The sequence below is a fragment of the Microplitis demolitor genome, chromosome 5 (genome assembly GCF_026212275.2).
Source record: "Microplitis demolitor isolate Queensland-Clemson2020A chromosome 5, iyMicDemo2.1a, whole genome shotgun sequence".
NCBI classification, from domain to species: domain Eukaryota; kingdom Metazoa; phylum Arthropoda; class Insecta; order Hymenoptera; family Braconidae; genus Microplitis; species Microplitis demolitor.
In genome coordinates, this window is record NC_068549.1 from 20046924 (window position 1) to 20065472 (window position 18549).

General features: G+C 26.8%; 2 protein-coding genes across 7 annotated transcripts; both read right to left on the reverse strand.

Annotated features, from left to right (window-relative positions):
- Positions 1-284: 284 nt before the first annotated feature.
- LOC103579470 (dual specificity protein kinase CLK2) lies at positions 285-18531 on the reverse strand. Of its 6 annotated transcripts, none has more exons than XM_014444614.2 (13): positions 18427-18531; positions 18210-18326; positions 14666-14799; positions 10896-10940; positions 10470-10794; positions 5124-5202; positions 4006-4072; positions 3649-3762; positions 3261-3351; positions 3006-3176; positions 2732-2861; positions 2197-2447; positions 285-1386 (listed from the first exon to the last, which is right to left on the reverse strand). In XM_014444614.2, exons 1-13 carry the CDS (start codon positions 18493-18495, stop codon positions 1171-1173), a joined length of 1809 nt encoding a protein of 602 aa, XP_014300100.2. In that variant the 5' UTR covers positions 18496-18531; the 3' UTR covers positions 285-1170. The 6 variants fall into 6 exon arrangements, with proteins under 6 accessions (XP_014300100.2, XP_008559095.1, XP_008559094.1 ...); XM_008560873.2 differs by lacking the exons at positions 18210-18326; positions 18427-18531 and adding exons at positions 16435-16563; positions 17848-18026; XM_008560872.2 differs by lacking the exons at positions 18210-18326; positions 18427-18531 and adding exons at positions 16435-16563; positions 17210-17332.
- LOC103579469 (probable serine/threonine-protein kinase DDB_G0276181) lies at positions 5844-10462 on the reverse strand. Its single transcript, XM_008560868.3, has one exon. The coding sequence runs from the start codon at positions 7792-7794 to the stop codon at positions 6514-6516; it is 1281 nt and encodes a 426-aa protein (XP_008559090.1). The 5' UTR covers positions 7795-10462; the 3' UTR covers positions 5844-6513.
- Positions 18532-18549: the final 18 nt, after the last annotated feature.

The window sequence follows — 18549 nt, forward strand, 5'->3', positions numbered from 1 at the left end:
TAAAGGTATGAATCAATTAAAATAATTAGTTTTTTATAATTAAATCCAATTTCTAAAAAACCGCGGCCGGAATTCAAACCCGGATTTTTAAATTGATTTTGATCTAAAAATTTAAAAAAAATAATTCAAATTAAATCCAATTTTGAAAAACCCGCACTGGAAATCAAATCGGGATTTTTAAATTGATTTTAAGATTTAAAATAAAAAAAAAAGGCAAAAGAAAATTAAAAAAAAAACAACTTGATTACAATTAAAGACAATTTTTTATTTAATACAATTACACTCGATGTCAGTTTTTTGTTATTTTTTTCTTCAAATTTCTGAATATCGCTACAATTTATCAATAATTTTTTTCGAGTATTTACAAACAGACATGTTAAAATACAATCTTTGTAAAGTAACGATAAATTATCAATTATTAATAATCACTTAAATTATTCATTAAATTTAAGTTAACACTTACATACACATTAATAAAAATAACTCATTAATTTAATAAATAAATTAATGTGTATCTGAAAGACAATTAATAATAATAATAATAATAAATTTATCCTCCCGACATCTATGTGTGCAAAATTCAAATCTTAACAAACTAATTTATAATAATTAATAATTATCATTTTAATGATTTAAAAATTGTCTTATTTAATTAACGAGCTTATCATTTAGTTCACATCCATGCGTACTTGTCTCTTAATTAAACAATTTACAACAAACTAAAATAATTAATTATTAAATCTACGTCTCTTTTTATTTCTGCATAAAAATTAAATCCCTTATTCTCTTTCTCTCTCTTAATTTTAATTAATTAATTTATTTTTTTTTTATTCAAAGCGTTATTTTTCATAATAAAATAAGGGAGGAATTAATGTACAGAAAAAAAATAGTTATAAAATATTTTCTTAATCTCATAAACTTTATCTTCACTTTCACTTTTATTTAATTATCTAAATTCTCTTCTCCCAATCTCTTGATCGACACTTTTTAGAAAACATTTTACAAGAATTACCTGTCAGGACACGACGCAATTAAATCCGAATCACAATCGTGACTTTTAAAATTTTAAACTCACGGTTGCTGTACATCGGAGCGCGCGTGTCAGAACAGTAACAGTTTTAAAAATATCAAATATTTATCCGTAGGGACATCGGGTCCCGAATATTAATTTCATCGTGAAAGCGAATGTGAACGTTCGTGAGGAGTCTGTTGAGCATCACCGCCGGCCTTCACGTCAGAGATTCTCTGGGAGGCCGGCAGAGCATCGAAAAAAGGATGCAACAGCGCATCCTTTAGTGTAATTCGTTCTGATGGTTCGTAATCTAACATACGTTGAATTAAATCAAATAATTGTCGGTGTTCTTCTTCTTCAGATAACATGTAGCGCTAAAAAAAAAAAAAATTAATTAGTTGTTTTTATTAATTTATTTATTAGGAGTTTAAAATTTTTTTTGAAAATTTTCATTAAGATTTTTAAAAAAATCTATTAATAAATAAAAAGAAAAATATTTTTTAAATCATAGTGTATTTATTTTTTAAACCCTCGTTTTTTAAACACGCGCTGGGTGACCTTTTAATTAAAACTCCGGTTTTATTTTTGGTAAATAAAAAAAAAAGTAGAGACCAACAGCCGGAGAGTAGAAACGAAATCGAATAGTTTGTATCCATCAATTGAATTTTTAAAATTACAATTTATTTTCATCTCTAATTTTTCTATACTTGATTTTTTTTTGTGCCTCGTAAATTTTTAGGCGGATTAAAATTAATTGAAAATTAAAAACCTTAAAATCAAACGAAATTTGGTTAGTAAGTTTTAGCCTAAAAAAATTAAAAATTCAAATTTACTGAAATTTATTTACTAAAAATCGTTTGAATCTCAATTAATATCAACTGTAATTTTTTTTTAAAATCTACATTTTGACGAATTGTAACTTAATTTTTTTTTCAATTAATACTTCCATTTTTTTTTAATTAATTAATAAAATTTCAATTCTATCATGAAAACTGAATTCTAAAAAAAGGCGGGAGAGTATTATCTGAGAATGCCTTCAATCAAATTTTTTTTTTAATTAACTAATAAAATTTCAATACTTTTGACAGCTGTAATTTAAAATTTTGTAAAACTTCCAGAGTGGGGGTGGGGAAAAGAAAATGTCTAAGAATGTCTTTAATAAAAAAAATAAATGAAATACTTACATGTAATGGTTTACAATTATCTCTAACATATCTGCCAGCAGAACTCTTATCATCCCACTCCAATTTCCCATGATAAAAGTACTTAGTTTTAGTTTTTCTAGCCATACGATGAGGTATTGTGCCCAATATACGTTCCATCATAGCGAGATGCTCACGATTGTCGTGTGTTTGAAATAATGTAATACCCAAATATAATTCAAATAATATACAACCAATCGACCATACGTCGCACGGTTGTGACCATCCGAGTTCTGTAATAAAAAATAAACAAAAAAAATAAAAAAATAAATTAATAATAGATTTAAACTGTTGGATGAGGATCATCAAATAGATCGGTCATACACTCACACTCTCATTATCTTTTTATAGTTTAATAACGTCTTACTATTTGTATCTCACTTACTCAACACACATTATATATTTATATATTTATATATGTATACATGCATACTTATGAGTTAAGAGTACTTTGAACATATCGACTTAGTGTCGTAGTAGCATTCAAATAATGTTATGTATTAAAAAAAGAACAAACCGAGAATAACTTCAGGCGCTCTGTAATGTCGCGTGCTGACGATCGTACTGTGATGCTCGTGATCGAAGGTCGCACTGCCAAAATCTATCAACCTTATATCTGTCCTCTTGACACGTCTTACGTCTCTCCGCTTAAACAGAATTCGCTTTTTTTTAAATTACTTTTATTTTGCTATCCGCTAGTCGGATAATCAAATGACTCACTACTTATTTTTCGAAGGAAAAAGTCACGTGTTTTTTTTACCTTTCTTATAAATTAAATTATAAATTTATACCTTTTTAGAGTTGTACGTTACTTCGTACTCTGAGTCGACGAAAAGTATATTCTCGGGTTTTAAATCAGTATGCGTAAGTTTTGTGTCATGAAGAAATTTAACTGCGTAACAGAGTTGATATCCCATATGTCTGACATGATCTAATGGGTATGGTTGATAATTATTGTCTCTCTGTAAAGTAATAATTTATTTATTTATTTATTAATCAATTAAATTAAATAATTATTTAAATTTATGATTAATTTATTAACTTACCAAAAAATCAAATACACTGAGTCCGAGCATTTCAAATGCAATACACATATGACCGTGATAATTGAACCAGTCCAACATTTTTACACATAAACTAAAAAAATTATTTAATTTATTAATTTTTTATGAAGAAAAAAAATTAATTTAAAATAAAAATTAAAAATAAATATCAAGTAAATGGCGGGAATTTTTAAATTTATTTGAAATGGAATTAAAAATAAATATTAAATAAATGGCGGGAATTTTTAAATTTATTTAAAATGGAATTAAAAATAAATATTAAGTAAATGGCGGGAGTTTAAAAATTTATTTAAAAATTAAAAATCAATGTCAAGTAAATGGCGGGAGTTTAAAAATTTATTTAAAATAAATAAATAAAAAAAAAACTTACTGTTGACCATCAGGATCTTTGGCGGCTATTTTTTCAAGTGCATTTATTTCAAGTTTAGCAGCTTCACGATATTTTTCAACATTTTTAATAATTTTTAATGCCATTACGTGATCCCTAAAATAAATAAAATTAATTCATAAATATATATGTGTATATTAAATAATATCAGTAAGTTAATATATGAATCTTAAAATTGGATCACTGTTTTAGGCGCAAGGCCAGTCTTTAATTACAATCATCATCTCTTTGCAAATAGACTATGAATAGTAATTTTTAAATATTTATTCAAACAAATTTATTATTTTAAAATAATTATTATTACAACCAGACTTTGTGCTAGTAAACATTTAAACTTACATTTGTAAATCCTTAACCTTGACAACTTTTCCAAAAGTACCCTCTCCAAGGGTGGCCAGAACTTTATCTGTAATTATCAATAAATAAATATTAGTCAAACAATTTAAATTAGACTTTGCGAGTTTAAAATCCATATAAATTAAATTTTTAATTATCCTTGACTCTAAAACTTAAAATTTTAAATTTTAAATAAATAAAATATTTATCGAAAAATAATTAAAATTTAATTAAAAAATTTTTTTTTAGTGTCAAAGAAATTAAACAAAATTTATGATTTTTCACTCGCTCAGTCGATTCAAAAAATTCGTGCGCAGCAAATTTTTTAAAAAATGTCTTTTTTTTTATCTCAATTTCTTTAGCTGCACCGATAAGAATTTAATTATCCCGAACAAAATTTATTTTAGATTCTAATATTTATTTAACGAACGATTTATAAATACGAACTATTTTTTATGTCACTATATATTTAATTTTAATGACAGTTTAAATATTCAAATTCATTATTTAGACGTCAAAAAAATTCAAATAAATTAAAAATTTCTATAAATAAATAATTATTTTAATTATTTCCACGTCTTAATAATGAGCGCGAAATTTAAAATACGCGTCCATAATTTCATTTGTCGGCATCTGAAAAAGGTGATTAATATAAAAAAATATATATGTATAAATATATATATATATATATATATATATATATATATATATATATATATATATATATATATATATATATATATATATATATATATATATATATATATATATATATATATATATATATATATATATATATATATGATATTAACTTATTGATACCGATTGTCTTTTAATTTTTTTTTCTATATATTAATCTAAATAAAAAAAAATAAAAAAATCTCAATACTAAAAATTTAAATAAAACAAAAATTTAATCGCGTCGTTCCCGAAAAAAGAAAGAATTTAAAGTGAAAATAAAAAAAAGTAAAATGATTGATCGATCGAGCCAATCAGTTTAATAAATAATGAATAATTAATGATATATATATATATTTATATATATAAAAAATATATATATAAATAGAATATGAATTTTTCTTAAATCTACAACAATGAGTGTATTCACGTATTTAACGAACATCTATTTGCCAGGACGTCGCCAGATTGGTAAACAAGGTGGCCGTCTTCATCGTCCTCGACGGAAGGCGGTCGTGGGCTCTATTGCCGTTGCAATGCCAGCCAGTTTGGGTAGTAGATATCAATGGTAGTCGTTGGTTGGTTGGTTGGTTGATTGATTGGTAAAGGATTCGTGGTTGTTTATTTAAACCACAAATAGTTTCCAAGACCCATTAAATAAGCCATCAGGAGTCGGTGGTCGCAGTTGAAGTCGTCCAGGGTTGAATATCCAGTTGATTCCATCCATCCAGTAATCCACCCAGGAATGGTTATCGCGTTGTCGCGTTACCGAATTTGATAAACGGGATGTTGATCAGACCCAATTAAATGTCGGTCATCGGTCAGGATCGTAACCATTGAGATCGTCAGCGGCCCGTGAACCGAGAGAGCGTTTGCATTGGACCCCACAGCCATCCGAACCATGCCAATATCCAATTCCATTCCATACACAACGGACGAAGATGTAACCCAACAATCAGAGAGAAAGGGGAGAGGGCAAAATAGTTTGCCAAGTCAGAAAGGTACGGTTACGAAATTTACCAATCGGCACAAAGCGCTTTTTTATTATTATTATTAATTACTATTATTAATTTTATTTATTACTATATTACTTTTAACTATCATTTATATCAACTCAATTTCTTTTTTTTTTTTTTACCCGATACCGAAACAGTCAAAATAAATTTTCATTTAAAATTACACGTAATTTTTTTTTTTTAATTAAATTAATTTTTTAAAAATTAAAATTTTTAAAATTTGACTGGTTCGAGGTAAAAAAAAAAATTTTAAATAAATATTAATGTAAAAGTGAGTACTTACGTGGACATAAACAATTTACGTACTGCATTAAATTTTATAAAATAATTTTTTTTTTCTCAAATTCATTTTTTTTTGCAGTACGTAAAAGTTTTTAAAAAATAGCCAACCAAGATCACAATATTTTTGAAATTTGAATTTCATAAAATTCTCCATTAAATTATTTAAAAAGTAAAAACAAATAAAATTATTTATAAACTAGGATGTAAACAAAATAATTTAATAAAGAATTTATGTTTGATATAAACCGATCACAGATGAATATAAATATTTATAAAAAAAACATGTACATATTAATAAAATCTTAATTTAATATATTTTTTATTCATATCACATTGCCAAAAAAAAACTTAAAAACGTCTATCGTGTTGCGTAACGACAAGTTAAAAAATAGATTCGCCGGTGATCAGTGCGTTCATGAGATAAAACGACACGAGCAAATATAAAACCGTGCAAGCAAAAACCATCAACAAAAAAACAAACATTTATTTTAAAACCGCACATTTAATAATTTTAACAAAACTAGTTTACTGTTAATTAGTTAATAATTAAAAATGTTAGTAAATATGAGCAAATTTGCATCGGCAACACGATCACGCATCGACAACTTACAATAGTTTTAGATCTTTCTAAAATTGTTTCAATAACACTATTTTTTTCCGACTCGGAAGTATTCTTCTGATATTTACTGGCTATCAATTCAGTAGCCGTCGGTTTAACTTTAGCAGCATCGAGTTTTGTTTGAGCGTAAGCTTCATCGTACGCTGTGTATTTCAAAATAAGTTTTTGAATTTCTCTTCTCTTCAGTTCTCTTTCTTTCAATAGTAATTCAACATTAACTCCATTACTAGAAACGAGAGCTGGAACTGGAACTGGAGCATGGCCAAGACCAGAGTCAGAAACAGGAGCAAGACCAAGACCAGGAGTAGGAACAGGAACAAGAGCAGTAGGAACAGGGACAATAGCAGTAGGAACAGAAGCAACAGGAACAATACCAGTATCAACATTATCATCAACAATTTTTTTGGATACAATTTTATCAGGATAATAAGTATCATCTCTAGATAACCGTCCTTTCAACCTCGAGCCATCGATTTGTTCACTTTTCCCGTGTCTACTCGGCCTAATTTTTCTGTTCCTCGTCTCAGCATGTCCTGACTTATGTCTTCCATAGTGACGGTAATCAGGCATCGTCTCTTTATTTATTTTATCTCGTTCCTTATCTTTAACACCAGGTGTCTTATCACGTCTCAATGAACTGACATAAGGATACGCCTTTTCCGTTAAAAAAACACTCGACGTTGTTGCACTTTTAGCAATACCACGGGGTAATTCGGATTCAAATGTTTTATCGTCATGTATAAATGGACTGTCACGATGTAAAATTCGTCGCTTATAATTTATTTCATCATCGTTACGTCTTTTTGTGTAGCGATCAAGTATCGATGAGTATTTATCCTCTAACCGTGATCTTGTATTATTATTATTACTATTATTACTACTACTATTATTATTATTATTATTGTTGTTATTATTATTATTACTATTATTATTATTGCTATTGCTACGACGACGACTATTATTATTTTGACTTAAATTTTGATGAACAGCAAGGTCACGGTTTACAGGTGAATGTCTTGATGGTTTATCATGATGTGGAACACGAACTCGTGTTGTCAATCTTTGAATTAAACTTGAACACGAGTCACTTAATAATTGTGTTACACTTGTAGATGAACGTGTGTATCGATTACGTCTGTTGGTTGACGAATTTTGACGACTTGTCGACATATTATCCCGCATTGCGAAAGCAAACATTTTTTTATTTGATCTTCCCGCTGATAATTGATATTTTTTTTATCAATTTAAATTATATATATATAGATATATATTTTATATACATGTATATAAATATATAAATGGATTTAAGATATGCTCAGCATACTTTAAATTTGAAAATTTTTTAAATTTTAAAAACCGCGGGAATATTTAAATTATCACAAGAATCGATTGTCGGTATATTAATGACTTTATTTAATTATTTGATTATTTATAATTTGTAAAATAAAATTTTTCGACGGAGAAATAAAATGTACGTACGTACGAAGAGCGTCGCGCCAAATACTGTTGGTACTAAAAATACCGGTTGAGTTTAAGACGTAAGATCTACAAGCAACGAATAATGCGTCCTCTCACAACATACAAGTGAAGTCAAATTACGTTTAATAAATAATATATTTAAGATAGATAAATATATAAATATGTATAGATAATTTTGATTTGAATATATAATAAAATATTGTGAAATATGTAAACGTAATTTAACAAGTGGTTATTATAATAAATATTATTTTATAAATAGACATCTGGGATTTAACTCTCGATTATTATTTTTTTTTTCAGTATATAATTTTATTTAAAATAACTATTGCTGGTAAAATATGAGCTTTGTAATTCACAACCACTGAGGAATAACTACTGAGTTTTTTTTTTTTTTAAACTCAAGAGTTGATTGAAAAAAAATATAAAATAGTGGGCGGTTTTCGTGGAGTCGCACCGTTTGCTATTAATAATCTCTTGGTTATATTTCAAGGTTGATAATTTTCCCCTTCTTCATGTTCTTGTTCATTTTCTTCTTCTTGGTCATGTTGTTTTATTTTTTTTTATTTTTGTATTTTTTTTTTTTTTTTTTTTTTTTATTAATATTCTTCGCGTATTTGTGTAAGTCAACATTGAGAATAAAGAAGTTTTATATAAATAATCTCTAACGTCAGAGCATGGGAAATATGAATCATAAAACGGGTGGTGATGAATGAAGACGTCGTTGTTAAGGAAAGTGCAGTACTGTTAAGTGGTAAGTGAAAAAGCAGTTAAATAATAAAAATAAATTTGTTAGACAGAGGAGAGAAGAGGTCCGAATAAAGGGAGGGTTTTTTCTACCTCATTGACAGGCGTCTCGGAATCCGGAGTTACTTTAAAATTTTTAATCCAACTGTCCCAGATAATAGGCGGCGGTCTAACGGATCGCTGCTGATGACGATTTATAAGATCTTGGACGGAATTATCGACGGCTTGACGGGTAAAGAATCGGTCGCGGCGCGCCATTGGTGAGGCTGTTGACCTGTCAGTGTTAGATCAACTGGCTGACTGAGTCAGTTAACTTCTGATCATATCTTCGTTTAAAACCACTAGCACAGAATATTTTTTTAAAAAATTTTCCACATTATTTTTCATTGATAAATTGATTAAACTGTTCCGTTTCTTCCGTAAATCCGGGTCTTGATGTTTATAATCATGATATAATTTGTCTAAATAATCATTTAGTTGAAATAAGGTCGCTTAGACGGATTTTAGACCCAGCCATCTGGCTTGAGAACTAGCTTGAGAACTGAGAAACAGCGATACTAAAACCGCGTGACGACGGGCCCCATACCACCAAAATACTCTTTAGATTTATTAATAGCATTGGGTACATTTACTTGGAGAAAATAAATACTCTCTTTGGTTCTTGTAAATTTATATTTTACTCCATTACTTTTTTTTAAACCCCAGCCTTTTAATTATTTTTTTTTTATTTAATTCATTACTTCACTTAATTTAATAGACAGCAAAAAATTTTCAAATTTGTGGCAAAAAAAAGTCTGTGCTTTCTTATGTTAAATATTTAACACTTTTGTGTGTTAATTTGACTCAGTTCAGTATCAAAAAAAAATTTTTTAATTTAAAAATAAGTAACATTTACTCAGTGCTACTGTCAAAACGCATGTTAACACTTTTATGATGTAATTTTAACACATCGAGTGTTAATTTAACACTACGTGTTGCAGATAATATTTGAGTGTGTAAAAGTTTTAGAGCCGGTAATAGAGAATAGTAACATTTTTCTTGTGTTATTGTTAACACTTTTTGAGTGTTAATTTAACACTTTTATGTAGCAATTTAACATTCTACCGATCAGTTCATTTTTAACAAAAAAAAATGTTAAATGATACAAAAGTAACATTTACTTAGTGCTACTGTCAAAAAAAAGGTTAACACTTTTAAAATATAAATTTAACACAGTGCTAATTTAATACTTTACGTGTTGCAGATAACATTTGAGTTAAAAAAATTTTAGAACCAGTAACAGAGAATATTAACACTTTGTATTATTTTTTTTTAACACAAGTGTTAAAATAAAATAAAAATTTATGTAAAACGTCATTTTAACACACAGTTGTGTTAATTTTTACAAAATTTTTTTTACTGCATATTTAAGAAAAATTGAACTCATAATTAAATAATTAATTAAAATTATTAAATGCGACGGTACATTTTAAAAAAATATAATTTTGAATAATTAATTTTCAAAAATAAAATATTAATGATCTTGATTAGCTAATTATATTTTTTTTTACATTAATTACTAGAAATAAATAATAAAAAAAATATGTATATATATGTCTGTGTAAAACAAATAATAAATAATATATAAAAAAAAATAAAATACTGACCTGGCTGCGTGAAGAAGATTTATGGCGATGTCTGGAGGACTTCTGACTCGTTGACGACGGAGCTTGTTGAAGACGAGCGCGACGTGCACGTCGTTTTTCACGTGATAATGGACGGGTTGCGTGTATCCTATCACGGTCACGGCATTCACGTTCATTATGCTTGTGGACATGTGGAGACGGTACTGGTGCTAGAGGTTCTTCCTTGACATTCTCGTAATCAAAGTGGTGACGGCCACTGCTTGGTGATCTACGGTGACTACGTTTGTAACGTCTCTCTTGCGAGGTACCTCGTTCATGTTGTCGAGATCTCAGTACACGTTCGCCACTAAAATTAATTATTGTAAATTAATATAAGAGAAAAAATTAACTTAATAAATTAAGTTATTAAATAGTAAGGATATTTTTTATAGTAAAAGGGATCGCTACCTTCTAAGTAATAAAAAATTTTCATCGCTTATTATCTTTGAGTCTCTGAAAAAAAATATTATAAATTTATTGTTATTTCAAGTGGTCATTTATTTATTTATTTATGTAATTATAAATATAAGATAAGAGACACAATATTCGATAATTTTGTCTGGGTGATAAGAAGTTTAATTAAATTTTTAATTATTATTTATTTTTAATTACAGATTAATGTTTTTAATTTCAAATTACAAGTTTGTAAAAGATTATTGTAGAGATAAAAAAAAATTATTGAGCTCTATAGTATTTGAATGTTTTTTTTATTACATCATTGTAAGGATCAATTTACTTTAATTTCATTTTTAAATTGTCTGTACGATAATTTTTTACTAAAATATCAATAATTAAATATAAAAAATGTCAATTTATTAATTTTTTTTTCCACAAGTCATAAAAAATTCAAATACTGAGACTTTGAACTTCAACGTTCCTTAAATTTTTTACAAAACTAGTGATTATAAAAATCTCAAAAAATTAAAAAAAAAAAATGTTTTTGTCAATTAAGAGGGGAAAAGGATCTGGGATACAAAAAAAACATTTTTGTGTTTTTTTTTCAGAGCACCTTCTTTATGAAAATTCTCAAAATTTGTGACACTATTAAGCATCATTCCAATGAATATTTTGTTTATTCCTTCGTTCAAATCCAAGATAAACTTGTGTACCAAAGAAATCTTTTTGGTTTTTTGATTTCAGATGAAGCAGTCATGAGTTATCCTGCGTACGGCATGGAGACTTTTTTTTGAGACTCGTCTCTCCTCACTACCACTGGCTTATTTTTCCATATTTTTTTATGAAAATTTAGCAGAATATTCTTGGAGTGGTGCTTAATCATGTCACAAATTTTGAGAATTTTAAAAAAGAAGTTACTCTGAAAAAAAAATTCACAAAAATATCCTCTTTTTTTTTTGTATCTCAGACCCTTTACGCCCTTAATTAATATAATAAAAAATCTAATGTATATTGGCTCATTTGCTTCACATATTTTACAAATTAAAAACACAAGTATTGAGTAGTCAGTTAATTTTAATAACTTAAAAGGTAGCGACCTCCTCAGAGAGTAAAAGGAAGAGGAAAAACTGTCGTTGGATTAATTCCAAGAGGCCTTGGATACTCTGATGGATATTTCAGAATAGATTAAATGGGTCATAAACATCTTGAGCATGTGTGTAATCAGGAAATGTAATAACACTTTTTTTTTTTTATTTACTGTACCTAGGCATCCAAGACCAAGAAACGTAACGCACAGGCATCACTGAAACTCCTGTTTGTAAATATTTATTTAATTATAAAAAATGTAAGAAGATTTCTCTAATTATTTGTTATCGTAATCTACAGCTACATTGTCAAGATTCAATGATAAATTACTATCAATAACAAAAAAAAATAAATGAAATAAAACAGAAAGTGATGGATGCAAAGAGAAATTACAGGCTTTCGCTTGGTGATTTTAGCATTCGCTTAACTGACCGTAAAATAATAAATATTTTCCCGCCGGCTTATAATCATTCAGTCATGATTTACAAGAAGATTACGTTAATCAATACTGATAATAATTAATTATTAAGTAAAAAATATATATCACTTGTCTGTATTTAACTCTATTGATTTTTTATTTTGCAATTTTAAATGAATAGTTTAAATATATATACATATATATTAAGATGCTATAAGACAATTTTATTATAGACAAAAAAAAAATTTCTGAAAATTTGAAAAATTTTAGAGGATCAAGCCCAAAAATGAGTTGATTATTCTAAAATTGACTGAGTAGAAATTAAAAAAAAAGTGATATCGTTTCTATAACTTCTAAATGGGAAAACTTTAAAAATAGACCGTGACTTTTTAAAATTAAAATTGAGCTAAAAATATTTTTTTGTCTACAATAAAATTTCCATATACCAGAGATTTTCTGAGTAAAAATCACCCATTACTTTTGGTACTGGAGGAGATTGGTAACTAAATTTTTATGTGACTAAAAATCTTAACGTTTTTTGTGGAAGAAAAATGAAAAGTAAAAAATCTACTGGATATTTTGAAAATCTTTTGCATGTGCTAGTATGTCAGCCGAAAAATGCAGCCAACTCCAATTACCCTTTGTCACCTTTAAGCAGTCAAATTACAAAAATTTTTTCATTTTCTTTGCGCAAAATATTCCGATCTTTAGGTACATAAATTTTTAATATTTCGTTAGTAGAAATTGCACTTTATTTACATGCTATCGAGTAGTATATTTTGCAATGTGCATCAAAAAGTAGATATTTTTCACATGTCTTCATAGTATCATATTTTTTTGGTAATTTTTAATAAAAATTTCTCTGCCTAAAAGCTAAGAAAAAAAAATGCACCTTAATATATATATATATATTTAATTATAAGGAAGTTGTCAATGTAATATAGATTAAATTGATTAAAGATAAAAATATATGAACACGTTGTCCTTCTACTCATATTTCGGACTTTTATTTTTACAATTCGTCCTCGATTGAATCTTACAATTACATTTTATACTTGTAAATATATATAATTACTTTACTATAGTTTTATTTATATAAATCACTGATAAAAAAGAACTTCATTTTTAATTGCGTATTTATGATAAATAAGTAAAAAAAAAAATTGGTTTTAAATACCTAAATCACGAGCCATTTAAAGATATAATAGTTATCTATATATATGTATACATATATATCAGTGTTGAATACAAATTAATACGGCCTTCGTAAGACGGTTTCCTTGATTCGTAAACGCGAATAAATATAAGTAAGAAATAAAATTTATGCCAAATTCGTTCTTCCGTTTGTTTACAAAGCAAATGACAGTTTGATTTTTTTTAAAACTTGATTTCAATTGTAAAAAAATTTATTTGAATCAATGCATTTTTCAATATATATATATATGTAATGCAAGGATTAAAATTTTCTTTTCAATCACAAAAAAAAATGTATCATGACGTAACAGAATTTAAATAAAAATATGAAAATAAAATTAAAATGAATAAAAAATTAAATTATTAAATTTCCGTCAATTGCCAACCTCTGTACACTTGACTGAAATTAACTTCCGGTTTTATATTAATAATTATTAAATACACTGACTTTAATACCAACTCTAGTGTAAGTATTAATTAATTTTATTTTATTATATTTAATAAATATAAATATTTGTTAATTAATAAATAAAAAATAATTTAAAAAAAAAAAAACCAGCACTGAGATAAAAGAGTTTGAACTCAAGTGCTGGTTAGAAACTGACTGAGTTGATACATAAAATATTACAGTACACAAAGCCAGTGTAATGTGTAAGTGAATAACAGATGGATGGCTCAATTTTATGGTAGGGATTCGAGGTATGAGATGACGGGGAGACGGCATTGGCCTTCTGCTTACGTTTTTTTTTTTTTTTAATTCAAACACGAGCGACGCGGGTTAATTGTCATTTTACTGTACATCAATATTTGCAGCCCGAATAAAATATAATAGATATATTATTTAAAATTCGAGTTTAAAGTTTCGTAAACCAGATTTACAAGTTGGGTTTGCGTTCTTTCACTGGGCCCACTGGATGCCTAGACTATGCGCCTGATGCAGAGGCGTTTAATTGAGTAATGTCATTAGTTAGTTTATATGTAAAAGGGTAAGTCGGTTTGAATTTTAATTTTAATATTTAAGTCTTTACGTAAGAGCTCAAGTGAAAGAATTTATATATCTATATATTTATTTAGTAACACACACCTGTATGTACCCTTACTCAGGGGACTCTCATAATCAAGTCGCCTACGTTTGTGTTCGTATTGCTGAGATCCAGCTGATTGAGAGCGAGACCTCGAATGACTACGAGAGCGGTGACGCCTCCGGTTTCTCGGCATCTGGAAAAAATATTATATTTTTTATTAATTACATAATTTAAGTATTTTAAAAAAATATTTATATCCAAGGTCATTTATTATTTTATTGTTACAACATTTAGTTTTTTTTTTTAAATAAATGTTTTTATTTTAAAAATAAAATTTGAAAAAAAATTTAATTAAACTTTTTGATATTTAATTAATATCAAATATTTATCATATATTTACGTCAGCATTTATTTATTATAAATATAAATATTAATTGTCTGCTCAAATGAATTGTTTTTTTAGGTGACTATCAAAGGACTAAATGATAAAGTCTACAGCTGACATTTAATAAAATGAAAATGTGTCGACTGTCATTTATTTATTGTAAAAGTTAATACTTATTTACGCGAGTACTTTTGAATACTTGACTGAGTACTTAGCAACCAACTGGCGATTAAATTAATTTGGCTACTGGTAAAAAAAATATTTTGTTTGCTCTACTTAAATAAATTTATCGAATATGAGCAATAAATAGTTTGATAATAATCACAAATACTTTTATTTTTTTCTTATGACTTAAGGGAAATCTCAGGTGCTCCCGCGAATTTTTAAAAATTAAATAGCACATAGCTGGAGTATATTTTGAGGAAAAAATAAAAAAATTCATAACGATATTGAGATAAATAAATAATTTGAATGTTTAAAAACTGCGTTCGTTTCCAAAAACTATTACAGTTGTAGCGAGTATTAAAATTTTAGCTCCTTAATTTTATTTTTCCCGCGAAAAATATATTAGAGCCCACGTGCGCATAAAATATTTGAACTTTACGGTCAAAAAATTATAAATTAAAAATCTGATAGACTATTAATAATTTAAATTTTTAAAATTGGCGGGTAATTGTAATGCCCAATTAAATTATCACTTTATTATGAGTAAATAAAACCTGAAAGTATTTAAATATTTATTTTTCCTGTTACTCCAAAATTAAAATTTGAATTATTTAAAATATTTGGGATATCTCTAGCCCCTGAAAAAACTAGAGCTTTTACCTCCATGCAATTAAAAATCTCCATTAATAAAAAATACAAGGATACGATTAATTAAAATATCGTAAATTTCATCTTCTCATTTTATTTTTCCCGCAAAAAGTATTAGAGCCCACGTGCGCATAAAATATTTGAACTTTATTGTAAAATTTAAAAATTTTCTAGTCTATCAAAAATTAAATTTTTAAAATTGGCGGGCAATTGTAATGTCCAATCAAATTATCGCTCATTATCACGTTAATCAATGAGTAAATAAATAATATAACCTGCAAGTATTTAAATATTTATTTTTCCTGTTATTCAAAAATAAAAATTTTAATTATTTCAAATATTTGGGATATCGTTTTATAGCCCCTGAAAAAATTAGAGCATTTACTACCATGCAATTAAAAATAACAAATAATTACAAGAATACGAATAATTAATCGTAAATTTAGCGTGCTACTAAAACGTATTTTTTTATATAAAAAAATTAGAGTATAAATGATTTAATGAGATGATTTAAATAATTAAAATGTTATGATAACTCATAAGTACACCAATAAAATAATAATAATTACAATGAGAATGATAATAATCAGGAGCCAGCTGTTAAAATATAATTACTCCCGATTTACTTACGTTAGTAAGTTGGAATATGCTTGCTTGGTGCCAAATGTAATCGAAGATGAATGATATCCAAGAGCGAAACGATGATGCTTCAGGTACGACACGGGTTTCCGGCAATGGAGAGGACATCGGCTAAAAAAACTGATCAAACCACGCTCTGAATTCCTTTACTTTTAAACTAAAAAAATTCTAACCTCAGCTAAGCATCAGTTCAATCATTCAAGTAAAAAAAAATTTTTTTCGAATGAATAATAATAAGCAAGACGCTATCGATTAAGATCAACCTTGGACTCCACCATCCGGCAGGATATTAAGGTCAAGATGATAAAATAATTACTAATTAAAATAAATAATTACAGGTGTCTTATTTGAATGCGTAAAAGTATGAGCATATGAGTAAGTGAAATTTTGTTACTCTAAATAACGTTTTTTTTTGTAGCACGCCATAAATACGGCAGTTGCCGCCATATTGCCGCCGCCATCTTGTATAGAAAACATATTGGAAATTGAACGTAAAAACATAATTAATATCTATCACTTCTATATATAAATATATACATACATATATATATATGACTAAATATATATAATATTAATACATATGTACATATATATTCTAGAAGTACATATATGTACATATTTAAAATAAAACTGACAAAATAACATCTCCCATCGGGCTACGTTACTTTTAATTACCCTGGTGTTATTTTAGTGAAATAATTAATAGTATAAATAAATTTTACTATTAATTATTACAAGAAATTAAATTTTTTAAATATTTACTCACGTTTTAGGGGTACAGTAGGCTCACTTGGTCCCAAATATAATAAAATATAAATGTTATCTAGGACTTTTAAAATGCAGAACGCAAAACACTTCTCGGATGTGACAACGACGTGGACATCGGATCAATGCGATTGGTTATTATTCGTTTTAAATCGTCTAACTTCGGTTATTTACGATAATACCCGAGTAATTACGAGTATTAACGAATAATACCCGGTAAAAGATCCGACATTTTGTTTTTTAAAATGGCGCGCAATTTGAATTTTTATTTTTTTAAATTCAATTATTAATTAGTTTTTTTTTATTAAATTTATTTACTTATTAAATTTAAATAATTAATTAATAAATAAACTATTTAAATAGACTAGTACAGTAAATATTAAAATTTAAAATTTTAAAAATTACGTCATAATCATGAACCAGATGTTAAATGCAGATAAATATTTGAATACTTGAGATTTAATAAATACTCATTTATTTTTTATAAATATTTAAATAATTAAATTATTAATTACTAATTTATGTATAATTAATTAATAATTGATTAATTTGTATAAAGCTCGTGCTCTGTGAGCGTAATGGCGTTCATATCAACTTGTTTACCAAAAAATAATAATAATAATAAATTACATAAATTACCTTGCAGGTCCAGTAATCGTAGACTCGATTAAAGCCGTGGTAAAAATAATTTAAAACGTCACGGAACATTATTTGGTTTACGTCAGTTAATTATTAAAACAACTAAATGTAGTCAGTAAATTAAAACAAATTCAAGTGTTGGGTATCGAGATCAGCCATGAGCACGTGTAATTGTAAACCGGTGAGCGTTTTTTTTTTTTTTTATCTTTTCTACTTTTTTCTACCTTTGAGTATCAGCTCAGTGCTGGCAACATAATAATTGTCTGTTTTTGAAGATGGCGCGATTTTGGCGGGATTTAAAAAATATTTAAACTAAAAAATTATGTAATATATTTAAGTAGATAAATTAATTATAGAATTACCTGAAAGCCTAGAGGATGTAATGGATAAAATTTAATTGCTGATAAATCGGGTGAAGATTTACATCTGAAATTATTTTTACGACTTTTCCAAGGACCTTCGTAAAAATTATCTTGTAGCTAAAGAAAAAAAAACAATTAATTGTTGAGGTGAATTTGAGTTAACTATTTTTTAAAAATTCAAATTATCAATTAATTAAAAAAAAATAAAATTATTTACCTTTGGACTTTGGATATTGACGAAATGATTTTTTAATTTTCCTAAAATTCTCGTAACTCTTCCAATCATTTTATAAATAATTCATAGCAATTCACATCACAATAAAAATAATTAGCATTTTAT